General features: G+C 41.3%; 2 protein-coding genes across 3 annotated transcripts in view; both read left to right on the top strand.

The window, feature by feature from the left end:
• Positions 1 to 217: 217 nt before the first annotated feature.
• On the top strand, positions 218 to 12398 carry LOC133948647 (plexin-C1-like). 2 transcript variants are annotated; one of them, XM_062382549.1, is made up of 17 exons: positions 218 to 1373; positions 1780 to 1902; positions 3553 to 3687; positions 3808 to 3908; positions 3995 to 4100; positions 4189 to 4354; positions 4636 to 4729; positions 5319 to 5394; positions 5750 to 5791; positions 6071 to 6204; positions 6752 to 6931; positions 8737 to 8845; positions 10048 to 10227; positions 10311 to 10478; positions 10603 to 10702; positions 10794 to 10895; positions 11700 to 12398. In XM_062382549.1, exons 1-17 carry the CDS (start codon positions 381 to 383, stop codon positions 11702 to 11704), a joined length of 2814 nt encoding a protein of 937 aa, XP_062238533.1. In that variant the 5' UTR covers positions 218 to 380; the 3' UTR covers positions 11705 to 12398. The 2 variants fall into 2 exon arrangements, with proteins under 2 accessions (XP_062238533.1, XP_062238532.1); XM_062382548.1 differs by lacking the exon at positions 11700 to 12398 and having other exon boundaries at positions 10794 to 11035.
• Positions 12399 to 14996: 2598 nt separating this feature from the next.
• Positions 14997 to 26482, top strand: part of plxnc1 (plexin C1) — an 18674-nt gene continuing 7188 nt past the window's right edge. Inside the window, exons 1-18 of the mRNA XM_062382547.1 lie at positions 14997 to 16021; positions 16406 to 16528; positions 18298 to 18432; positions 18553 to 18653; positions 18740 to 18845; positions 18933 to 19098; positions 19371 to 19464; positions 19973 to 20048; positions 20450 to 20491; positions 20779 to 20912; positions 21506 to 21685; positions 23212 to 23320; positions 24536 to 24715; positions 24802 to 24969; positions 25112 to 25211; positions 25305 to 25406; positions 26158 to 26261; positions 26352 to 26393. Coding sequence (XP_062238531.1) covers positions 15032 to 16021; positions 16406 to 16528; positions 18298 to 18432; positions 18553 to 18653; positions 18740 to 18845; positions 18933 to 19098; positions 19371 to 19464; positions 19973 to 20048; positions 20450 to 20491; positions 20779 to 20912; positions 21506 to 21685; positions 23212 to 23320; positions 24536 to 24715; positions 24802 to 24969; positions 25112 to 25211; positions 25305 to 25406; positions 26158 to 26261; positions 26352 to 26393 — 2952 coding nt within the window. The 5' untranslated portion in view covers positions 14997 to 15031. The remainder of the gene's footprint in view (positions 16022 to 16405; positions 16529 to 18297; positions 18433 to 18552; positions 18654 to 18739; positions 18846 to 18932; positions 19099 to 19370; positions 19465 to 19972; positions 20049 to 20449; positions 20492 to 20778; positions 20913 to 21505; positions 21686 to 23211; positions 23321 to 24535; positions 24716 to 24801; positions 24970 to 25111; positions 25212 to 25304; positions 25407 to 26157; positions 26262 to 26351; positions 26394 to 26482) is intronic.

The raw sequence follows: 26482 nt of genomic DNA, 5'->3' as shown, positions 1-26482 counted from the left end.
GCGGGGGTTTCTCGCCTACCGCCCCACGACTTCGTTCCTGTGGGGATATCAGCTGGAGGCTGTAGTCGTCAGTAACCATCCCAGGATCGCACGCGTCATTGGGTATATCAGACTGAAACTCTGTAAATCTGGTTTTAAACACGATTAAAGTGGGATCAATTCCTGTGAATCCAATAATGATGCAAAGTCATCACATAATTGAGATAGTTGGTTTTTGTTTTCGATGCGCGCTCCCCTCCCACTTTCACCACTTCTGCTTTCTGCTGAGGCGCTGCGCCTTTACGCACGGCTCCAGTGACAGTGTGGTGGAGTGTATGGTGCCATGCAGGCCGTCAGTGTTTGAGGGTTTTCCCAGTTAAAGCTGCCATTGCTGCTCTAAGATGATCCTGCTGCCTGGTCTGCTTTTTATTCTCTGGGGAGAAGCGGCTCGGTGTCGGTTGCAGGATGGAAGCTTCACTTTCAATGGAGATGTTAACCACTACGCCGTGGCCACCAACACGGTTTACGTGGCTACAAATGATATGCTGTACCAGCTGAGCCACGACCTCACCCTGGTCCACAGTGTGCCCCAGAGAGGAGTTCTGAAGCGCGGGGCCCAGGTGCCGTTTCACCGGGTTTCTGAGACGGATTTCGCGAACGCAACTTTCAGGATCAACGTGTTGCTTCCATTGGTTGAGAACGATACTTTGATCAGCTGCGGGGTGATCGACGAAGAGTGTGGCCACTGCGAGATACTGAAGCTGATGGACATCTCCAGCCTCCAGCACAGTGAGAGCATCCAGGTGGGATCACTGGATCACAGCAACGCGTCGATCGCAGTCTTAGTGAAGGTGGAGAAGAACACCTACATTCTGACCGCGTTACGGCAAAGTCCGAACCCGACGGAGAGGCCCAACTGCACAACTGACTTAGAAACTGTCCAGCTCCAAAACGCGGAGAATAACCTGTATGGAGGCATATTTTCTCTCAGCGACAATAATGGCAAGCCATTGATCGAAAGCAGTGGCGAAGTGGAGTTTGTGGATGGATTTCAGATCAGTTCCACCATGTATCTGCTCTCCAACGTGCGCTCTACCGATGAAAGCAACAGAATCCGCCTGATTTGGCTCAAGGGTGGAGGCAGCAAGACTCAGACTATCAAGTCGCTGCGAGGTGCGACTCTCAAGGTCTCTGAAGCCGGAGGTCACAGACTCGTGGCCTCCTCGGTGATCCCGGGGGCGCAGCCGGTGCTGTGGAGCGGAGTGTTCAGTGCGGACGTGGGACAGACCAACACCAAGCTGCTTGTGTTTGACATCAGCCCTGATTTCACCGCAAAAGATAATACAGATCCAGACTTCTACATCCACGGTGAAAAGAGGCCCAGTGCTGCCGAGGTAATGGGTCCATTTATAATCTTTTATAGATTCGATAACAAAATAATTAATAATCAATATATTGATTACCCAGTAACTGTAATTAGGCAGCCAGTGGGTTGAATGATAGTCCAGCTGGTAGCTACTGAGTTGATTGTATTGAAGAGCAAAATATATAAGAAATAAAGTGTATGACTAATAAGTGACATGAATTTGATTCATAAAAAAAGTAAAATCCAAACCTAAGTTCATCATATTATCAACATCTCCGCCTGACTTACAGCTTCAGTCATTGGCCTTAAAACATGACTCTCTTTACCTGAGGACTTGGTATTGAGCCTTGAGTAATGACATGTTATTTCAAGCACCTCTCCTTTCAAGCTCTGTTGGCTCCAGATGTGACAATAAATGTGTTTGTGTTTGTCAGCCGAAGACACTGAGGCCGAAAGCCGTGCTCTTCAGGCAGAGCAACATGACCTCTGTGCTGGCAGTGAGGCACAAAACCTGGGTGGTCTTCTTCATCGGGACTGGAGATGGGCAGCTCATAAAGGTGTGTGTCATCTCAATCTGTACTACTGATATCTTTCATCTGTTTTTGTTGTATCAATTAAGTCAGTCAAGTTTTATTTGTATAACCAATATTCACAAAAGGGGCTTCTCGGGTTAGATATTCTCTGTTCTTAACCTTCATCAAGAATAAGAGAAAGTACCAAATAAAACCCATTTTAGTCAAGGGGTAAATAAAATTTGCACGGGATCCCTCTCCCAGGACAGACAGAGGAACGATAGATGTCACCTGGAGCACAGCACATCAACAAAGTAACAATATTTACGAATTGATGAGAAAGGACAATGTGTTTCTTTCCATTTTCTTAAATGATGTCGAGCTATGATTATTCAACGCAAAATAAACATTACAAACGGAGAGAGGACAGGCATCACCGGACATTTTTGTTTAACCTTAAAACCTGAGCAACGCAACATACGGTTGCATCATATCCTGTATAGTTGATGGCTAAGTGGGGCAACATAGGGCAAGTCACATGATGTGGACACGACGAGGAGACAGAAAAGCCAGCACCAAGATTTCAAGATTTCGACACACTGCATCTTGTATTTTCTCGGATAGCGTGAGCTCTTAGAGAAAACCCAGCGTCCTCCATTAGCCCTGAAAGGCACGAGTGGTTCAAGGTTTGCCTGAACTACACACAGTCCCCCGCTTCACCACAGCCACTCATCGCAGCAGCTGATAATGTTTCCATTATTTCTTCTTTACAGTGTTAGCAAACCGGAGTGGATTAAAGTTGAACAATTGGTGAAAAGCAGTAATAATGAAGAAAGAAAGAAGTTTAGGATTTTGTCAAATTGAAATTAAAGGGTTAAAAAAACAAACTACTATCATCAGGTGTTAATTCACTCGTATGAACATTGCTTTGTTTTTATTTCCTCCTTGCACTGTCTTGCTGTCGTACACATATACACACTCTGGCATATCATATGTGCATTATTCCATAGGTGAAAATAGTCCATCAAAAATGCTATTTATTGAAGAGCTAACACGTGAGAAACTGTATAAAGATGTGATAATCGGCACGAGACTTCTAAACTACCGCAGTCAGCAAACAAGCAAAGGTCTAAAACACAGACTTCTAGTCACTGTTTACTTCACAGTGACATAAAGGCCTCCCTTTAATGCATGAAGTATTGTGTTTGTCATCTTGTGCGGTAATTCGTGATCACATGAATACCCAGAGACTTTTCCCTTATCAATGAACAAGCTGAACAAGATCTACTGGTGAACAGGAAATAGATTTATTGAATTGATGTTTTATTCTATAACTTTTTAATAAAGTTATTAACATCCAATTTTTTATGTGTTTAATTTTAATAAAGCTTAAATTAATCCAACCAAAAATTAAGGAATTAAAAATTAAAAAATGTATTTGTTTTTTATCCATTGTTATGAACACTGGCAGGTAGTCATAGGACTGATCTAAGTTACCTAGTCAGCTGAGCCATCCACCCAAAGTCAAACTGAACACATGAGCTTACAGCTGGTTATATCCCACTTTATTGTGTTTGCTCATAAACAGAGGAACATTTACCATTTCCCCCGATATTATCTCTATCTTTTAAATATTTAACACCACAGCAGCTCAGTTTCTTAGAAACATAACTAGAGCTGTACTCTTGTCATCAGCTCGCTGTGGATAAGGACTATCACACCTCCTGTCCCATGGTGCTCTACAGAGCTGATGACGATCGCCAAGTGTTTCCCAAGATTCAGCTGGATCCGGTGGATCGTAACTATGTGTACGTGCCAGTAAGAAACCAGGTGAGTGCATTGTACATGTTAAAAAACATACATGTGGTGAACTGATAATTCTGATCCAATTTATCCAGGTGGTATTTTATATCGTTTCAAAGTGAAGCTAAGCGTTGTGTTTTGTTCTAGATGAAGCGTGTTCCTGTATCAAATTGCAGCACGTACAGAGATGTGAAGGAGTGTTGGTCTGCACAGGATCCACACTGTGTCTGGTGTGGCTCCAAAGATAGGTGAGGAAACATCTGCATCTTTAAACAATCTGTTAACAGCTCCGAACAATTGCAAAGTCAGTTCTCAGATCTTTTTCTTTTCCTAGTTGCACGTTTGAAGACGACTGTGTAGATTCCGACTGGTTGTCCATTCCTGAGGATTATCAAGAGAAAATGGTTTCCCACAGAGTTGCTAAGGAGCAAACTGGCCAGGTAGAGATAAAGGACAGAGTTTGAACTATCATCAGTTGTGCCTGTGGCTTGTTTGTTCTTTAAACCCTCACATCCCGACCTCTCTCAGATCACACTGAACGTCCAGACTCACCTGACCGCAGGTCAGAAGGCACGGTCCAACTTCGCCTGTCAGTTTTCTGTGAGGTCCGGTGCGCTTCACTGCACCAGTGGCCCTGCTCCGATGTTCCCACAATGCACCTGCATCCTCCCTAATGGCCCACTTCCCGCAGAAGGTTAGTAATCTTTGATAAATATAATCGCATGTGAATGAGATGCACACAATTTCCTAGGTATAGAATAGCTGTGTGCATGAATGGCAACTACTAACATTCAGTTTGTATTTACTAGCTGCATCTCAGTCTGCGTCTCATAATGGTGAAAGTGAAACTAGCAGTGCGAGGATCCTGCCACATTACCTCTTTCCTCTTTCCTCTTCATGCAACTGTTCATTACTGAAAACTATGATGAGATAAACCTTCAGTGCTGTAATGTTCATTTAATTGGTTCTCTTTAGTCTTTGTAAAAATTAGATTTGGGACGACGCAGTTATTGGAACGACTGACGCTGACCAACTGCTCTGACATCAGGGGTCCGCCAACCTCTGTCTTGTAAGTCCACTGCTGCTCTGCACAAATCAAAACACTTAATGCAAACACATGTGTAATATCGATCATAGGTGAAAAAGATAAAGCGTGCAAGTGCTGAAGAAATGATCAGTTTCTGCGATGGAGTAATAGACCCAGTCAGTGGATAAAAAAAAACAGCTCATGAGAATGAAGTCGCAATTTGAAGGTAAAGTATGTGTCAGAGGCAGAATATCCGATCAGCCTGTCACATGAGGGAGTACAGGGGATATTCTGTCATGTAGAGAAGGAAAAATAGTTGCGTTATATGTAAAGGTTTTGTAGTTTGTCGATCATAAATACACTTTTTTTTTGTTAAATTTCACAATATTCTGGCTGTTTTTCCTCCTAAAATTCCCAATGCTAATGCGTTTTTTCTCATAAAATGTTTAATTCATTCTTGTAACATTAAACATTAAACATTATCCTTAAAAAGAAGAATTTCCCTAACCCTATTTCTCCTATAGCCATAATACCTTGTTGCGAGTTTCCAGTTGGTTTATATGAAAAGAAAAACCTTATCTGTAATTTTGGTATTTTGGTACCTGTTTAGTAAGGTCTGATTTCTCTTTAGGTGTCGGCAGTGTTTCGAGGTCGGATGCAGCTGGAGCATAAACAAGTGTTCATGGGCAGATGAAGGAGTCAGAAATGTAATTATGCCCATTTTCATCTCTCTACCATACATTTTTCCAGCCTTCCTATGTATTGTACCACATTGGAGACATTATTTTATCGTGAAATTGATGTTAAAACCATGGTGGACGTGCACCTGAGCAAGAAAATATGTAGATTTGGCTTTAATTGAAATCCCAATCTCATAATTTCTTCCTTTGTCAGGAATACCTCTTTTACCTCATGTGTATTATTATTTATTTGTATGTTAATAAGACTGAATTAAAGTAGTTGGATTCTACCATGCTAGTTGCTTTCTACTGTTATCTTATCTGTTAATTCCTGGGAATGTCTGCAACCTGCTGAATTTACTCCTCCTGCTTCCTCCTGCAGGACAGTGTTTGCCAAAGGATGGTGTCAGGAAAAAAGTTTTCTGTGAGTCTGAACCCTCGACTCTCACACACGTGCTTCCCACTGAAGTTCACGTTATTCACATTCAGTCCAATTCAAAACAACAGTAGTCAGTACCAGATAGAGGGGGGGGGGTGTGTGTGTGTGTGTGTGTGTGTGTGTGTGTGTGTGTGTGTGTGTGTGTGTGTGTGTGTGTGTGTGTGTGTGTGTGTGTGTGTGTGTGTGTGTGTGTGTGTGTGTGTGTGTGTGTGTGTGTGTGTGTGTGTGTGTGTGTGTGTGTGTGTGTGTGTGTGTTACCTTCAGACGCCAGAGATCTCCTCCATCGATCCCGGCGTTGTGTCTTTCTACGGCAGAAACCATGCGGTGTTATACGGTCTTAACCTCAGTGACGTGACCAGAGTGAGGATGCAGGCGCACACAGAATGCAAGCCACAAGAGTGAGTCAGCTCATGGACGACTAAGATTATGCAAAGAGAGCAGGCGTTAATGGGAAATAACACCTGTCGTATAACTTGACATATTCTTCGAGGTGACAGTATTGACAGGTGACTTGAATACAGTGTGCTGTCAAAACATATGAATCTGCTTCTCTTTCCCAAAGCCAGAAACTGGTGTGGATGTCAAATATGGTTCTGCTCACAATACAAAAATGTTGGGCTACTGAATGTGTTGATCCAGCGATGGACAGAATCATTTATACGTGTGATGTTTCCCTTTAAAACATTATCACACTGACAGACTTTTTGGTGTCTGATAATAAACTGCAAATTAAATCTGTTTAAGGATTCAGCGATAAGATAATGTTTGTTTCTTGTGACCTTGGGCGTTGTTCATTTCAGCTTCTTTTATAAGGTTGTGATATGATATATGATGTACAACACCTGTAGACTTATGATTCTGATGAAATAACATTTAAGTGAGATTAGATTGATGTTTAATTACGTCCTTCTGTTTCTTCTCTCTCATCCTGTGCATACCGGTCAGATCTCCTGTTTGGAATAACACAGGCACGAGTCTGACGTTCCACATTCCCAGTGTGGATAGTAAAGGCGTGGTCAAAGTCTGTGCCCTCCTCCCAGACGGTAGTTGCCACGGCAGCAGCACCATCACCTACCAGTCATCCCCATCTTGCTCGGCCATTGTACCAAACAGCACCTGGCTCAGGTATGTTTGGATTTGTTGGTTCTTTCATGCTGAATTCTACAATGTCACTCAGTAGGAAGCATACCTCCACCAAGTTCGCCACATTGAAATGAACTAGATCCAGATTTCTGGATCCCCACTTAATTCCGCACAGTCTTAAATATTCCTCCCCTAAACGTGTCTGTTTAATGATCCTCTTGAGACAATCATAAAAATGATGTAAAATGCCCTGTATCACAATTTTAAGGAAATAGAAAACAAATTCTGGATCGACACCAAAGTTCTTCTCTGAACCCCTAGGTGGCCTCTCATAAATGTTCAGTGTACTAAAAATGTAAAGTCGCTTTGGACCAAAGCGTCAGCTAAATGACACGTTATAATAATAATGTAATAATATAACCTCCTTGGTGGAGGTAAAAATGTCCAGCTGCAGAAATGTTTGACGTGTGTTTCTCCAAAGCGAAGAACTTATCGCACTGATAGAAATATACCAGTGAAAGCAGATGCGAGGAAGAAAATGTTTTTAAAAAAGAACTTCTCAAGCGGTAACTTCTTTAAAGTCCCGGATTAGTGCTTCAGCCGTCAAGGACTAAGTAGAGGATGTAAAATATATTAAGATTGTGCCGATCTCTTAAAGAGCTGAAACAAGCACATCATCACATAATCAATTCTGAAATGGAAGAGTAAGGATTCTGATCAAACAAGATCATCACTGGGATCAGTTTTTGCAGCTCATTTGAATGGGTAGGGGACAAGTTGCAATGCGAGCAGAGATAAACACAATAAGTACATAAGGCCAGTAAAAAAGTAAGTAGGCTATTTCTAGATGCCCCACCGGTACGCTAAGTAAGTGAGGAACAGCGAGAGGTAGATGGTTGACCGATGGGGAAAGATTGCTACTTCCCCAAAGCAACGTCTTTTACCTTAGGACCAGATCCTCTTTTACTTGCAGCAACTTCCACTTCTGCCTTTGTCTTTGACACTTTGCAAAAACTTTATATATTTTTTTTCGATATGGACTATACAGGACGTGAACGTTTTATAACACAGCAGGTGTGCAAAGAAAGTAATGTAATTTAGTCTATTTGGATGTTAGAGCCTTTGTGATGTCATCAAGGTTTGAAGGGGATCTAGCTGCTTCATTTAATGTCAGTATAATGGTGACCGGTGTTGTGTATTCGTTAGAGTAAAACATGTTGATATATGCTTAAAAACACAAAGACAGGTTTACATTTATGAGGCTTGCCCTCTGGACACTCAGACTTTCTCAGAGAGTCCACCAGATGTTTGTCTTATTTACTTTACCTTTTGGGGACGACCTTTGACCTAGGGATTCATCTCTGACCAGTTAACAGATGGGCTCAGAAGGAATGTTCTTGACCCGTGTGTCTTCATGTTCGGATACAAAAATGTGCCCTTATTTAGTCAGAAATCCCATGTGGGATGTGTTCTCCCTGAAGTCATGGGTGGAACCAAACTCCCTATATAACTGTGTGTAAGACCCCAGCACGTCAGACTTTCACTATTGGCTGTGTGTCTCCGGGTATCTAGATGCCCGTCCCGACCAGTCATTTCTTGTAATAAACTTTGTTACACTGAAACTACTGGGTCCTCGGAATCCTTCCTTCATCATCAACAACTTCTACAACATCATCGACCTCTCGGCTACATCAAATATACGATACCGGCTCATTAAACTGTTTTCTAAGGCTTATCTCAATTAGTTCACTAATCTGCGAGAAACACATTATAGTTGAACCCCCAGCCCCTTTCTCTCTCTCTCTCTCTCTCTGTCTCTGATTGGCTGCTGCCCTGTCTCCTGGTAGTGGGAAGAGGAAGTTGACAATCATAGGCTCTCATCTGGACTTTGTGGAAGGTGTCACGCAGAGCCACGCCCTGCAGGAAGTCCGACTTCCTCAAAACAGGACCTATCAGGTGGGTATGTAGACGGGCAGTGTTCCACTTTTACGTCACGCTCAAATACACTACACTGTCACATTATATCACAACATGCCAAATCATCACAAGTAACCTTTAGCAATATGTCAATTATTTTACATTATAACATTAGTATTAGTCACAAATTTAACGTCACAAACTCTTGCCGCTTTCACACCTTTTTTGGGACGTCTCCTTCCAGCCCCTTAATGTTCTGGAAATGTTGTTGCTGTTGTGAACGTGTCTGCCCTGACAGTCTTCTGCCTTTTTCATGTCTGAAAACAAACTCTACATAATGTCCAGATCCAATTTTCCACAGTCCATGACTGAAAACAGCTATACAGAGAGAAGCTCATATGTCAAACCGTGTCACGTTATTACATCATGCTATTGAAATTGTTTATGAGGATTAACCCCTTGGGATACATCAACTGCTTTTCAGTACAAGTACATTTTGAGAAAATATGGAAATAGGAGATGGATTGAATATTTGCTCGTAAATAATTCCATCAGAAGGAGCTTTAAACAGAAATGATTTGTTTTGACAAAATACATACTTGTACATGTAATATTTATTGTTTGTACTTGTATGAAATGTGGTGGCCATTTGTTTCTGAAGCCTCATTAGAATCAAATTGTGCATTTGTTTGTCAGATGTTTTGTGTTGCCAATACGAAATGCAACCCATGGTGGGTTCTTCTGTTTGCAAGGGACAGGAAATAACACATGAATAGTTTTGTTATTAGTTTTGTTATTATTTGTTTATAGCAGCGAGCCAGGGTTGTACTTTAGTAAGACGTTAAAATCCGTTTGAGTCGTGTTTATTACTGTATCATCTACATAAAGATGAACACAACATTCGGAGAATATTGTGGGGAGATCATTGATTCAAGAGCAGTGGATGACTTGAGCCTTGTTTCACACCTCGTTCTTGTTTTCATGTATCAGATCTGTTTTTTTGTAAAACAACACATTGTTTCCTGTTATGAAGATGAGAGTTGAACCGTAGTATAGAATAGTAAAACAGGCAGTGATCAACCAGTTCAAAAGCTTTCTTCAAATCGATGAAGATTGCTATTGTTAATCTCGTATCATTAGTAAGTTTGAGTAAAGCTATAGTTGGGGAGGAATATGATAGAAATATGCATCAGTATATCATATTCTATATAACACAGAATGTTCCTTTTAATTCTCTGCAGAATCTCACCTTTGAAACAGTTGCAGCTGTAAATGCACAGGGGCCTTTTCCCAGCACTGTGTTTCTGAAAGTAGGCAACAAAACGTTGCCCTGCACCCCAACCATCACCGTCTACCCAGAGCCCAAGTTTATCAGCTTCAAATCCATCCTTGTCGGGGACTACGTGCGCATCACCATAGAGGTGAACTGTTCTCATCTTTTTATCACACATTCACAAACACGGAGCCTTAAAAAGTTGAGTGTAGTTTTATGTTTTCATCTCAGAAAAAGGCAGACAAACTGGAGATGATGAAAACAGAGTTGTCAGTAATGGCCGTTCTGGGAGAAGAACCTTTCAACTGCAACATGACGGCCCAAGAAAGTCACAATGGGACTGACACGTTTGCCTGTGAAATCCAAGACAAACGGGTTGCTGAATTTCAGCATTTAATTGTGAGTCTTAAAGTCGCAGAAGCAGAGCAAGCAAGTATTTTATGGTACTAAAGTTCCAAAGTAGTGAACATGTATTTGTTGTCAAATTTCTTTCAAATATACTGTGATTATTGCTTATTTACAGATAAAGTATGGAGACGAGATGGTAAAACTCCATCGTAAATCATCGTTTCCGTTTATTTGGCTGCGGCTCTTTCTGCTGCCGATACCCTGCATTATCATCAGTGAGTACAAAAAGTCCAGCTGAGCGAATTGGACCCAAACCATTTCCACTTTTTTATCCTCGAAATTCAACCACTTGGATTTGACCCCCAGCGGTGGTGATGGTTTACCGAAGCAAACAGAAGAAGCTCACCGATAAGATGAAAAATGACATGGAAAACCTAGAGCTGGACATCAGGAACGATATCAGACAAGGTCAGTCACAAAGTCCCGCCCCGTGTCCGTACAGAATGAGGAAGGTGCGGATCAAGTATCAACGCTAATAGAAAGTTCCATCTCGACTGTGTAGTACTCTTCTTCTGCCGTTCATCTGCAGTCTCGCTTTAAACAGAATCAGACACGCTCCCTCTGGTGCATTTACAGCAATATATTCCTACACATTAGATAATTGAACATATTGACACGATGGTTCCTGTATGTCTTCAAGTGTTGGATAGCATTCACCCACTTTGGCTCTCCAAGCTCTTTGTATATGAAAGTGACGTGACATCACAATGCTCCACTTTAGCACAATGCATGTCTTAAAGAGAGGGGAGTTAAAACCAAGTGCTTCAGACGTGGAGGATGAAAAGAGGAGCTGCAGCAACGGACAGTATGAAGAAGCGCCGTGTTTGTAATTAGATGAAGACGTCCCTTTCATTGATCATTAGAGCATGTAAACATTTTCAAGTAATTACCCAAATGGTGGTTCGATCGTCTGGCGTTTGAGGTTCACATGCAAAAACCACAGTGACTTCCCCTCAACAGTGATGTGATGGCAGGAAATAAGATCTATGAGCATTTGCTTCTCCTGTCGCTTCCTGTTCCCAAAGTCATTGCAGCGAAACACTTTTGAGTGTTTTCTATAGAAATGACTGCACGAGTTTTCTTAATATAAGAGGATAAATCTGCTTCATTCGAAAGGTTACGATAACATGTGGCACGTAACACGTGACATTATTTAGAAAAAAAGCAATGTCATTGTAAAAAGCAACTGTGTTGTAAAATGGCCTTTTCCAGATTAAAGACAAGTTGAACGAGTAACGGAGCAACTGCATCATGTCAAAACAGTTTGACGGACTGAAGAGCTGCTCGTGGTGCGGAGCTGCCTGAGCCCCCACAGGAAGGTGGCAGGAGCCGGTAACCGTCATGTGTGTGTTAAGTAGTAATTGTCAGGGTTTCCTGATTTGTCAGTGATACGTCATCATGTCAGTAGTTAATTTGTGATGAGCATTTAGTGGTTAAAGGTTCATTGTGTAGGATCTAGTGCCACCTAGCAGTGAGGGTTCAGATTGCTACCAACTGAATGTCCGATGCTATGATCTCTTAAGCAACGAGGATTCAGGTGATTGCATAATGATCCAAAGATGATTAGGAAAAGGATTGTCTGTTTAAGTTTAATGGGCATAGATTGCCTTAAATCCTCCACAATGAATCTTCAACTGTTCACTGTTGTGCTATGAAGTTAAATACACAAAGTCCAAAGTGTCACCAAAAGTGTTTATCAGTAAATCATAGTCATTTATCAATATCCTTCATGTAAAGCAGGGTGGACGTGACATCCAGTCGGTATAAACAGTGTGTAATTCAAAGCCTGTTCAACTTTTGTATCAACTCTGTGACTCGAGAGCAAAAGTATAACAACAGCATCAAATCCTGAGGTGGATTACCATCACAGTAGCGAGACGTGTAAATGCATCAATAAACGTTCAATGTATTTGGAAAAAAAACCACAACACACTGTTTGTGTCTTAATTGGAACCCTGGGCTTGTTGTAGTGCAAATGAAAGCAGTTTAGGGGTCAGAGGTCAGGCTGGGGCCCGGTCAGTCTGCACCACAGATCCCAATTTCTCCAGCTGCTGGGTGCTCTCCAGATCCTGGAGCCTGCGACGCAGCAGAGACAAATCCCTCTGGTTGCGGTCCTGCAGAACACACAGCCACACAAAGGTACGGCACCAACACTCTGGAATTCACTGTGTTCTATCTGGTTTTGATTGTGGTCAACAAGCTGGGACACTTGTCACATTTGAACACTCTACTGTACTTTATCCTTTCTGTCTCGGAGCAACTTTACACTGCAATAAATGTAACAATAAATATTGAACGTTAAATCATCAGGTTTACCTGAGTCCAAATTAATGCTGCTCCAGTTCTGCTGCGGGATGAAACCATAAACATGTATATAGAGATGGACAACATGTCTTACCTTTCATAACGTTTCTCCTCATTTTTATAGAATCAAATAAGTAATTATAAACAAACTTATCAGAAAAAAATGAGAACTTGAACATCAGGGTTAAAAGAATAAACTTAATATGAGAATGGGTTTGATGTTTTTTTTTTAATTTTATTTCCACGTCCCCTGCAAGCAGTCATGTCATCCATCTTTTCATACAATCTATACAGAGGGTTTTTAGGCTGTTTCAACGTTGCCAACAACTAATTAATGCAGGTTAAATGAAAAAAAGTAGATCATATCTCATTTTACTGCCAAATACCTAATGGTATTTGGCAGTAAAATGAATTAGAGATGTGATCTACTTTTTTTCATTTAACCTGCATTAATCATATCAGCTACTTCTAAAACATTTATAGGTTTAACTCATTATCTGTTTAACCTTTTGAGTGTGCATTGCGAAGAACTTTCGTTGAATAGAAACACCGGAGGAGGTCTGACACTGAAGCAGTCAGATCGCCCTTCAGAGAGCTCAACAGATCAGGTGAATGACAGAGGAATTTCATCTGACAGTTTAGTGAAGCCTCAGAGCTTTTAGGATGCAGGAACAGATGGACTACCTGCATCCAAAAAGTCTTCATATAGCTGTGGGTATAGACTGTATATAAAGGTTTGGACAACATGTCTTCACTTCCAGAAACAGTCCCTGGTGATTTCTGAGTTGCTGATATTTCTGACTGTTGCCTTCTAGACAAACAGACCCTGTAAATGTTTGATGATGATCAACATGAGAAATCATTTACAAATATGTTTTTTAAGAAATTCTTTGTACCACGGTTTTACAAATTCTTTAAAACACTCTTTTGACACCCCACCTCCCAAATATATTCCTGTGAGAAGAAGTCTTTAGATTTTATAATGATATTTTTGCTAAACATGTGACCAAGTTGAGTTTTTAATTGTTTGTACATAAAATACAGTCACTTGATCATTTCATGCTCACAACAAAGCTAAATTACAGTTGTGTCCATGTCCATATTATGCAGATGAATCAATTACTGAAATAACAGAGACAAGTGATCAGCTGATTATCTGACACACGTAATGTGTCACATTGACGCACTCAGTTCGTTTTTCTTCATCTCAAGTCGGTCAGGTTGTATCTCGCCTATGAACAGAATGAACGAGAGATTTCTGATTAACTCAATTTGATGAAATAGAAGGACAATGCTTAATCATCAGTTTGTCTCTGTTAAGGTTAACACATCATGCTAACACAACGAATTTAGAAACATCTTTGATTGCTTGACAGAATTATTGATCGATGGAGTTTACTTCCCTAGCATAAAATGCTAGGGAAGTAAACTGCTTAAAATTATTAGGATTAGGATTATTATTTTTATTCCATCTAAAACCACTGAGACTATAAACCACTGATAGCAAATTTACAAAAAAAGAAGATGCGTCTGACCTTCCCAGATGTAGATGTTGACGCAGCGCACCGCTGGATGGGAGGAGGGGTGTGTGCAGCTGGATGGAAGGACAGCTGCACACAACTGTCCTTCCAGAAACAGGGACAGTTACGCGTATTGTGTTTGCCATCTTGTCGCAGCAGCTCTCAAACGAAGGGTCAGTGATGATATACGTAGCGGAGCTGCTGGAGATCCCGACACTCTGCTGCCTCTGACCGGGCTGCATGTCTATACCCAGGGAGACAGCGACCTCTAGCGACTGAGAGTGGAAACAAGCTCCGAGCAGGAAGGTCCTGATTCAGAAACCCTCTGTTCTTTTACTTTTTTACGATTAAGCGGTAATGCCAGTGAATGTGTACTCACATTGACTCGTGCTTATCATTTGATCTTATTGATTATTTGAACGTCACAGAGGAAAAATATCAGACTGAATATCAGACTGAAACTCTGTAAATCTGGTTTTAAACACGATTAAAGTGGGATCAATTCCTGTGAATCCAATAATCATACAAAGTCATCATGTAATTGAGATAGTTGTTTTTTGTTTTCGATGCGCGCTCCCCTCCCACTTTCACCACTTCTGCTTTCTGCTGAGGCGCTGCGCTTTTACGCACGGCTCCAGCGACAGTGTGGTGGAGTGTATGGTGCCATGCAGGCCGTCAGTGTTTGAGGTTCCCAGTTATAGCTGCCATCACTGCCCTAAGATGATCATGCTGCCTGGTCTGCTTTTTATTCTCTGGGGAGAAGCGGCTCGGTGTCGGGGGCAGGATGGAAGCTTCACTTTCGATGGAGATGTCCACCACTACGCCGTGGCCACCAACACGGTTTACGTGGCTACAAATGATATGCTGTACCAGCTGAGCCACGACCTGACCCTGGTCCAGAGTGTGCCCCAGAGAGGAGTTCTGAAGCGCGGGGCCCAGGTGCCGTTTCACCGGGTTTCTGAGACGGATTTCTCGAACGCAACTTTCAGGATCAACGTGCTGCTTCCATTGGTTGAGAGCGATACTTTGATCAGCTGCGGGGTGATCGACGAAGAGTGTGGCCACTGCGAGATACTGAAGCTGATGGACATCTCCAGTCTCCAGCACAGTGAGAGCATCCAGGTGGGATCACTGGATCACAGCAACGCGTCGATCGCAGTCTTGGTGAAGGTGGATAAGAACACGTACATTCTGACCGCGTTACGGCAAAGTCCGAACCAGAAGGAGAGTCCCAGATGCCCAACTAACTTACACACTGTCCAGCTCCAGAACGCGGAGGAGAACCAGGAGGGAGGCATATTTTCTCTCAATGACATTACTCGCAAGCCATTGGTCGAAAGCAGTGGCGAAGTGGAGTTTGTGGATGGATTTCAGATCAGTTCCACCATGTATCTGCTCTCCAACGTGCGCTCTACCGATAAAAGCAACAGAATCCGCCTGATTTGGCTCAAGGGCGGAGGCAGCAAAACTCAGACTCTCAAGTCGCTGCGAGGTGCGACTCTCAGGGTCTCTGAAGCCGGAGGTCACAGACTCGTGGCCTCCTCCCTGATCCCGGGGGCGCAGCCGGTGCTGTGGATTGGAGTGTTCAGTGCGGACGTGGGACAGACCAACACCGAGCTGCTTGTGTTTGACATCAGCCCTGATTTCACCGGAGAAGCTAATACCGATCCAGACTTCTACTACAGAGGCCGCGTGACCATTTCCCCCGGGGTAATGGGTCCATTTATGAAGCTTTTATAGTTTCGATAACAAAATAATAAATAATCAATATATTGCTTATACAGTACCTGTAAGTAGGGAGCAAGTGGGTTGTATGAGAGTCGAGCTGGTAACTACTGAGTTGATATTATTGAAGAGCAAAATATATAAGAAATAAAGTTCAAAGTGACATGAATTTGATTCATTAAAAAAGTAAAATTTAACACTAAGGCTGGACTTGCAGCTTCAGTCATTATGGGCTTAAAACATGAACATGAATCTCTTTACCTGAGGACTTGGTATTGAGCCTTGAGTAATGACATGTTATTTGAAGTACCTCTCCTTTCGATCTCTGTTGGCTCCAGATGTGACGATCAATGTGTTTGTGTTTGTCAGCCGAAGACACTGAGGCCGAAAGCCGTGCTCTTCAGGCAGAGCAACATGACCTCTGTGCTGGCAGTGAGGCACAAAACCTGGGTGGTCTTCTTCATCAGGACTGGAGATGGGCAGCTCATAAAGGTGTGTGTCATGTCAATCTGTGCTACTGATATCTTTCATCTGTTTTTGTTGTATCAATTAAGTCAGTCAAGTTTTATTTGTATAACCAATATTCACAAAAGGGGCTTCTAGGGTGTGACGTTCTCTGTTCTTAACCTTCATCAAGAATAAGAGAAAGTACCAAATAAAACCCATTTTAGTCAAGGGGGAAATAAAAGCTGCACGGGATCCCTCTCCCAGGTCAGACAGAGGAACGATAGATGTCACCTGGAGCACAGCACATCAACAAAGTAACAATATTTACGAATTGATGAGAAAGGACAATGTGTTTCTTTCCATTTTCTTAAATGACGTCGAGCTATGATTATTTGACGCAAAATAAACATTACAAACGGAGCAAGGACGGCATCACTATGACATTTCTGTTAACCTTAAAACCTGAGCAACGCAACATACGGTTGCATCATATCCTGTATAGTTGATGGCTAAGTGGGGCAACATAGGGCAAGTCACATGATGTGGACACGACGAGGGGACAGAAAAGCCAGCACCAAGATTTCAAGATTTCGACACACTGCATTTTTTATTTTCTCCGATGGCGTGAGCTCTTAGAGAAAACCCAGCCTCCTCCATTAGCCCTGAAAGGCACGAGTGGATCAAGGTTTCCCTCAACAACAATAATGGTGGCTGTCATTAGCTTGTGTCCTGAACTACACACAGTCCCCTGCTTCACCACAGCCACTCATCGAAGCAGCTGATAATGTTTCCATTATTTCTTCTTTACAGTGTTAGCAAACCGGACTGGATTAAAGTTGAACAATTGGTGAAAAGCAGCATAATGAAGAAAGAAAGAAGTTTAGGATTTTGTCAAATTGAAATTAAAGGGTTAAAAAAACAAACTACAATCATCAAGTGTTAATTCAATCTGATGGACATTACTTTGTTTTTATTTCCCCCTTGCACTGTCTTGCTGACGTACATATAAACACACTCTGGCATATCAAATGTGTATTATTCCATAGGTGAAAAAAGTCCTTAAAAACTGCTGTTTATTGAAGAGCTAACGAGTGAGAAACTGTACAAAGATGTGATCATCGGCACGAGACTTCTAAACTACCGCAGTCAGCAAACAAGCAATGTCCTAGAAAACAGAGTTCTAGTCACTGTTTACTTCACAGTGACATAAAGGCCTCCCTTTAATTCATGAAGTATTGTGTTTGTCATCTTGTGCTGAACATCGTGATCACATGAGCACCCAGAGACTTTTTCCCTTATCAATGAACAAGCTGAACAAGATCTACTGGTGAACAGGAAATAGATTTATTGAAATTATTGTTTTATTTTATAACTTTTTTAATAAAGTTCTTAGCATCCAATTTTTTATGAATATCTAATTTTAATAAAGCTTAAATTAATCCACCAAAAAATTAAGGAAAGTGGTTTAAAAACCTTCTTCAGCTTTTTCAAAAAATGGAAATATTTTAGCATATCAGGTCATTTGATGGTTTTTGTTCATGACATAAAAAATGTATTTGTTTTTTATCCATTGTTATGAACACTGTCATGTAGTCATAGGAGTGATCTAAGTTACCTAGTTAGCTGAGCCATCCACCCAAAGTCAAACTGAACACATGAGCTTACAGCTGGTTATAGCCCACTTTATTGTGTCTACTCAAAAACAGAGGAACATTTACCCTTTCCCCCGATATTAGCTCTGCCTTTTGAAATATTTAACACCACAGCAGCTCAATTTCTTAGAAACATAACCAGAGCTGTACTCTTGTCATCAGCTCGCTGTGGATAAGGACTATCACACCTCCTGTCCCATGGTCCTCTACAGAGCTGATGACGATCGCCAAGTGTTTCCCAAGATTCAGCTGGATCCGGTGGATCGTAACTATGTGTACGTGCCAGTAAGAAACCAGGTGAGTGCATTGTACATGTTAAAAAACATACATGTGGTGAACTGATAATTCTGATCCAATTTATCTAGGTTCTATTTTATATTGTTTTAAAGTGAAGCTAAGCGTTGTGTTTTGTTCTAGATGAAGCGTGTTCCTGTATCAAATTGCAGCACATACAGAGATGTGAAGGAGTGTTGGTCTGCACAGGATCCACACTGTGTCTGGTGTGGCTCCAAAGATAGGTGAGGAAACATCTGCATCTTTAAACAATCTGTTAAGAGCTCCGAACAATTGCAAAGTCAGTTCTCAGATCTTTTTCTTTTCCTAGTTGCACGTTTGAAGACGACTGTGTCGATTCAGACTGGTTGTCCATTCCTGAGGATTATCAAGAGAAAATGGTTTCCCACAGAGTTGCTAAGGAGCAAACTGGCCAGGTAGAGATAAAGGACAGAGTTTGAACTATCATCAGTTGTGCCTGTGGCTTGTTTGTTCTTTAAACCCTCACATCCGACCTCTCTCAGATCACACTGAACGTCCAGACTCACCTGACCGCAGGTCAGACGGCACAGTCCAACTTCACCTGTCAGTTTTCTGTGAGGTCCGGTGCGCTTCACTGCACCAGTGGCCCTGCTCCGATGTTCCCACAATGCACCTGCATCCTCCCTAATGGCACACTTCCTGCAGAAGGTTAGTAATCTTTGATAAATATAATCGCATGTGAGATGCACACAATTTCCTAGGTATAGAATAGCTGTGTGCGTGAATGGCAACTACTAACATTCAGTTTGTTTTTACCAGCTGCATCTCAGTCTGCGTCTCATAATGGTGAAAGTGAAACTAGCAGTGCAAGGATCCTGCCACATTACCTCTTTCCTCTTCATGCAACTGTTCATTACTGAAAACTATGATGAGATAAACCTTCAGTGCTGTAATGTTCATTGTTTGGTTTATCTATGCAGTCTTTGTAAAAATGAGACTTGGGACGACGCAGTTATTGGAACGACTGACGCTGACCAACTGCTCTGACATCAGGGGTCCGCCAACCTCTGTCCTGTAAGTCCATCGCTGCTCTACACAAATCAGAACACTTACTGCGAACACGTGTGTAATATCGATCATAGGTGAAAAAGATAAAGTGTGCAAGTGCTGAAGAAATGATCAGTTTCTACGATGGAGTAATAGAGCTAGTCAATGGATAAAAAAAACAGCTCTTGAGAACGAAGGGAGTACGGAGGATATTATAATTATTTGATATATTCTCTGTTGTAGAGAAGGACAATAGCTGTGTGATTTGTAGTTTGTCGATCATAAACAATTTTGTTTTGTTATTCTCACAATATTCTGGCAGTTTTTTCCTCCGAAAATTCCCAATGCCATGCCTTTTTTAGATTATCCTTTTTTTTTTGATTATCCTTAAAAAGAAGAATTTCCCTAACCCTATTTCTTCACAATGGCCCTAATACTTTGTTGTAAGTGTCCAGTTAGTTTATATGAAAAGAAAAACCTTATCTGTAATTTTGGTATTTTGGTGCCTGTTTGGTAAGGTCTGATTTCTCTTTAGGTGTCGGCAGTGTTTCGAGGCCGGATGCAGCTGGAGCAAAAACAAGTGTTCCTGGGCAGATGAAGGAGTCAGAAATGTAATTATGGCCATTTTCATCTATCTACCATATGCTTTTCCAGTCTTCCTATGTATTGTACCACATTGGAGACATTATTTTATCGCGAAATTGATGTTAAAACCCTGGTGGACGTGCACCTCAGCAAGAAAATGTGATTTTGCTTTGATTGAAATCCCAATCTCATAATTTCTTCCTTTGTCAGGAATACCAAAAATGTATAGCTTCAAACTTTGACTTTTAACTTTTACCTTTTATTATTTATTTGTATTTATATCTGCACATACATACAACATGTTAATAAGACTTAATTAAAGTAGTTGGATTCTACCATGCTAGCTGCTTTCTACTGTTATCTTATCTGTTAATTCCTGGGAATGTCTGCAACCTGCTGAATTTACTCCTCCTGCTTCCTCCTGCAGGACAGTGTTTGCAAAAGGATGGTGTCAGGAATAAAGTTTTCTGTGAGTCTGAACCCTCGACTGTCACACACGTGCTTCCCACTGAAGTTCACGTTATTCACATTCAGTCCAATTCAAAACATCAGTAATCAGTACCAAATAATTGTGTGTGTGTGTGTGTGTGTGTGTGTGTGTGTGTGTGTGTGTGTGTGTGTGTGTGTGTGTGTGTGTGTGTGTGTGTGTGTGTGTGTGTGTGTGTGTGTGTGTGTGTGTGTGTGTGTGTGTGTGTGTGTGTGTGTGTGTGTGTGTGTGTGTGTGTGTGTGTGTGTGTGTGTGTGTTTTACCATCAGACGCCAGAGATCTCCTCCATCGATCCCGGCGTTGTGTCTTTTTACGGCAGAAACCACGCGGTGTTATACGGTCTTAACCTCAGTGACGTGACCAGAGTGAGGATGCAGGCGCACACAGTATGCAAGCCACAAGAGTGAGTCAGCTCACGGACGACTAAGATTATGCATTATGCAATTATGTTGTATAACTTGACATATTTTTCAAGGTGACAGTGTCCTGTCAAAACATATGAATCTGCTTCTCTTTCCTAAAGCCAGAAACTGGGTGTGGATGTCAGATATGGTTCTGCTCACAGATGTAACTAAATACTTGGTTTATTATCATTAAAAGAATCGATTACATTGTAAAAGTGATGGTCATTATCAAAAACGACAAACACTGCAATAGAAAAATGTTGCCCTACTGAATGTGTTGATCCAGTGATGGACAGAATCATTTATACGTGTGATGTTTCCCTTTAAAACATTATAACTCTGACAGACTTTTTGGTGTCTGATAATAAACTGCAAATTAAATCTGTTGAAGGATTCAGCGATAAGATAATGTTTGTTTCTTGTGACCTTGGGCGTTGTCCATTTCAGCTTCTTCTTTAAGGTTGTGATATGATATATGATGTATAACACCTGTAGACTTATGATTCTGATGAAATAACATTTAAGTGAGAATAGATTGATGTTTAATTATGTCCTTCTGTTTCTTCTCTCTCATCCTGTGCATACCGGTCAGATCTCCTGTTTGGAACAACACAGGCACGAGTCTGACGTTCCACATTCCCAGTGCGGATGGTAAAAGCGTGGTCAAAGTCTGTGCCCTCCTCCCAGACGGTAGTTGCCACGGCAGCAGCACCATCACCTACCAGTCATCCCCATCCTGCTCGGCCATTGTACCAAACAACACCTGGCTCAGGTATGTTTGGATTTGTTGGTTCTTTCATGCGGAATCCTACAATGTCACTCAGTAGAACGCATACCTCCACCAAGTACGCCACATTGAAATTAACTAGATCCAGATTTTTGGATCCAGACTTAATTCCGCACAGTCTTAAATATTCCTCCCCTAAACGTGTCTGTTTTAATAATCCTCTTGAGACAATCAATAAAAATTATGTAAAATGGCCTGTATCACAATTTTAAGGAAACAAAAAACAAATTCTAGATCGACACCAAAGTTGTTCTCTGACCCATAATGCATCATTTCTACTAACTAACCAACAAACCACCTTGAAAACATGAAAATCTCTCGTCGTCTTACCAAGCGACCGGCCATGTGCAGCCACTTCCTATATCTGTCATTTGAAATTAAAAGCCTTTCGTTATAGTCTCATGGTATATGGTATATGGGGCGGTGTGGCCAAGGGGGTTGAGTGGGCGTTCTCCAACATGAAGGTTGCCGGTTCAATCCCCACTCTTCCCCATCTGCATGCCGAAGTGTCTTTGGCAAGATACTGAACCTCTAAATGGCCTCTCGTAAATGTTGAGTGTACTAAAAATGTAAGTCGCTTTGGACAAAAGCGTCAGCTAAATGACATGTAACAATAATAATGTAATAATATAACCTCCCTGTTAGAGGTAAAAATGTCCAGCTGCAGAAATGTTTGACGTGTGTTTCTCCAAAGCGAAGAACTTATCACACATCACTGATGGAAATTTGATAGTTTTTGTTTGGGGAACTTGTTAAAAAAGAACTTCTCAAGCGGTAAATTAGTGCTTCAGCCATCAAGGAGTAAGTAGAGGATGTAAAATATATTAAGACTGTGCCGATCTGGTAATGAAACAAGCACATGATCACATAATCAATTCTGAAATGGATTCTGATCGAACAAGATCATCACTGGGATCAGTTTTTGCAGCTCATTTTAATGGGGAGGAGACACAAAGCAATGCGAGCAAAGATGAAGACAATAAGTACATAAGGCCAGTAAAAACGTAACTAGGCTATTTCTAGATGCCCCACCGGTACGCTAAGTAAGTGAGGAACAGCGAGAGGTAGATGGTCGACCGATAGGGAAAGATTGCTACTTCCCCAAAGCAACGTCTTTCACCTTAAGACCAGTTCCTCTTTTACTTGCAGCAACTTCCACTTCTGCCTTTGTCTTTAACACTTTGTAAAAACTTGATATATTTTTTTGTGGTATGGACTTTATAGGACGTGAACGTTTTATAATACAGCAGGTGTGCACAGAAAGTAATGTAATTTAGTCTATTTGGATGTTAGAGCCTTTGTGATGTCTTCAAGGTTTGAAGGGGATCTGGCTGCTTCATTTAATGTCAGTATAATGGTGACCGGCTCATTAAACTGTTTTCTAAGGCTTATCTCAATTAGTTCACTTAACTGCGAGAAACACATTAGAGAGTTGAACCCCCAGCCCCTTTCTCTCTCTCTCTCTCTCTCTCTCTCTGTCTCTGATTGGTTGCTGCCCTGTCTCCTGGTAGTGGGAAGAGGAAGTTGGCAATCATAGGCTCTCATCTGGACTTTGTGGAAGGTGTCACGCAGAGCCACGCCCCGCAGGAAGTCCGACTTCCTCAAAACAGGACCTATCTGGTGGGTATGTAGACGGGCAGTGTTCCACTGTCTGGTTTTACGTCACACTGAAATACACTACACTGTCACATTATATCACGACATGGCAAATCATCACAAGTAACCTTTAGCAATATGTCTATTATTTGACATAATAATATTAGTATTAGTCACAAATTCAACGTCACAAACTCTTGCCGCTTTCACACCCCGTCTCCTTCCAGCCCCTTAATGTTCTAGAAATATTCGTGCTGTTGTGAACGTGTCTGCCCTGACAGTCTTCTGCCTTCTTCATGTCTGAAAACAAACTCTACATTATGTCCAGATCCAATTTTCCACAGTCCATGACTGAAAACAGCTATACAGAGAGAAGCTCATATGTCAAACCGTGTCACATTATTACATCATGCTATTGAAATTGTTCATGAGGATTAACCCCTTGGGATGCATCAACTGCTTTTCAGTACAAGCCCATTTTGAGAAAATATGGAAAGAGGATATGGATTGAGTATTTGCTCATAAATAATTCCATCAGAAGGAGCTTTAAACAGAAATGATGTGTTTTGACAAAATACATATTTGTACATGTAATATTTATTGTTTGTACTTGTATGAAATGTGGTGGCCATTTGTTTCTGAAGCCTCATTAGAATAAAATTGTGCATTCGTTTGTCAGATGTTTTGTGTTGCCAATACAAAATGCAACCCATGGTGGGTTCCGCTGTTTGCAAGGGACAGGAAATAACACATGAATAGTTTTGTTATTAGTTTTGTTATTATTTGTTAATAGCAGCGAGCCAGGGTTGTACTTTAGTAAGACGTTAAAATCTGTTTGAGTCGTGTATATTACTGTATCATCTACATAAAGATGAACACAACATTCGGAGCATATTGTGGGGAGATCATTGATTCAAGAGCAGTGGATGACTTGAGCCTTGTTTCACACCTCGTTCTTGTTTTCATGTATCAGATCTGTTTTTTTGTAAAACAACACATTGTTTCCTGTTATGAAGATGAGAGTTGAACCGTAGTATAGAATAGTGAAACTGTTTGTTTAAAAGAAGGCAGTGATCAATCAGTTCAAAAGCTTTCTTCAAATCGATGAAGATTGCTATTGTTAATCTCGTATCATTAGTAAATTTGAGTAAAGCTATAGTTGGGGAGGAATATGATAGAAATATGCATCAGTATATCATATTCTATATAACACAGAATGTTCCTTTTAATTCTCTGCAGAATCTCACCTTTGAAACAGTTGCAGCTGTAAATGCACAGGGGCCTTTTCCCAGCACTGTGTTTCTGAAAGTAGGCAACAAAACGTTGCCCTGCACCCCAACCATCACCGTCTACCCAGAGCCCAAGTTTATCAGCTTCAAATCCATCCTTGTCGGGGACTACGTGCGCATCACCATAGAGGTAAAGAACTGTTCTCATCTTTTTATCACACATTCACAAACACAGGGCCTTAAAAAGTTGAGTGTTGGTTTTTGTTTTCATCTCAGAAAAAGGCAGACAAACTGGAGATGATGAAAACAGAGTTGCTAGTATGGGGCGTTGAGGGAGGAGTTCATTACCCCTGCACCATGACGACCAAAGAAATTCACAATGAGATTGACACGTTTACCTGTGAAATCCAAAATACAAAGGTTTCTGAATTTCCGCTGGTATTGGTGAGTGTTAAAGTCGCAGAAACAGAGCAAGCCAGATCACATTGCCTCACAATTATTTTGTGGTACTAAAGTTCCAAAGTAGTAAACATATATTTGCTTTCAAATTTCTTTCAAATATACTGGGATTATTGCTTATTTACAGATAAAGTATGGGGACGAGACGGTAAAACTCCAACGTAAATCATCGTTTCCATTTATTTGGCTGCTGCTCTTTCTGCTGCTGATACCCTGCATTATCATCAGTGAGTACAAAAAGTCCAGCTGAGCGAATTGAAATAGAAAACTATTTCCTCTTTTTTTATCTGCGAAATTCACCACTTGGATTTGACCCCCAGCGGTGGTGATGGTTTACCGAAGCAAACAGAAGAAGCTCACCGATAAGATGAAAAATGACATGGAAAACCTAGAGCTGGACATCAGGAACGATATCAGACAAGGTCAGTCACAAAGTCCCGCCCCGTGTCCGTACAGAATGAGGAAGGTGCGGATCAAGTATCAACGCTTTAATAGAAAGTTCCATCCTCACTGCGTAATCCTCTTCCTCTGCTGTCATCTGTAGCCTCGCTTTAGACAGAATCAGACACGCTCCCTCTGGTGCATTTACAGCAATGTATTCATTCGCATTAGATAAATGAACAAATGGACACGAGGGTTCCTGTAAGTGTTGGATAGCATTCAGCCACTTTGGCTTTCCCCACTCTTTGTATATGAAAGTGACGTGTTTGTAATTAGATGAAGACGTCCCTTTCACTGATCATTAGAGCATGTAAACATTTTCAAGTAACTACCCTAATTCAAATGATGAACCTGATTATAGGCATAATATATCTCCTTGAATAAGTAAGATAAGAATAGTTATAGTATAAAGTGTTTTTTTACTATTCGAACTTAAAAGTCAAATATTGAAAAGTCAGTTGCAGAACCACATCCATTTTCACTCCGTCTTTGTATTTGTAACCTCCAAGTGGACAATTACTTCACAAGTTAGCTGTTTAATCTCACACTGTAGAGTCACTGTGTGTGTTTGTGTATGTGTAGTTTGGATGGTTATGGTCAGAATTAGGGGCTAGGGAATGCATTGTGTCACTGAGTGTCCACACTGAGACAGAAGTACAAACACGTATGTGTGTTTATTAAACCTGCGTGGTCACTCAGGTCTGCCGTCCATCATTTCATTGTCCTCCACAGGTTTTGTGGATCTGCAGACAGAGCAAATTGGCCTGATTGAAAACGTTGGAGCGATTCCTTTCCTGGACTACAACCACTTTGCCTCTAGAATCTTTTTTCCTGAGGTACAGTGAACATCCTTCAAACTGATGTTGTAAGTATCGAAAAATCATTATCCATAATCCAGATGTTTCCTTTGTGTTACTGTTTCCCAGAGAGGGACTCTCATGAAGTTGTGCATCAAAGACATTGGTCAGGTAAGGTTGGACGCCGGCTGCGATTCACGTCACGATGTGCAGTTTGTCCGCGATGGGTCAGTGATGCATGGTTGTTGTATCTGACCTTG

This window comes from Platichthys flesus, chromosome 23 (assembly GCF_949316205.1).
Source record: "Platichthys flesus chromosome 23, fPlaFle2.1, whole genome shotgun sequence".
Taxonomy (NCBI): domain Eukaryota; kingdom Metazoa; phylum Chordata; class Actinopteri; order Pleuronectiformes; family Pleuronectidae; genus Platichthys; species Platichthys flesus.
This window is presented reverse-complemented; position numbering and strand designations above follow the sequence as displayed.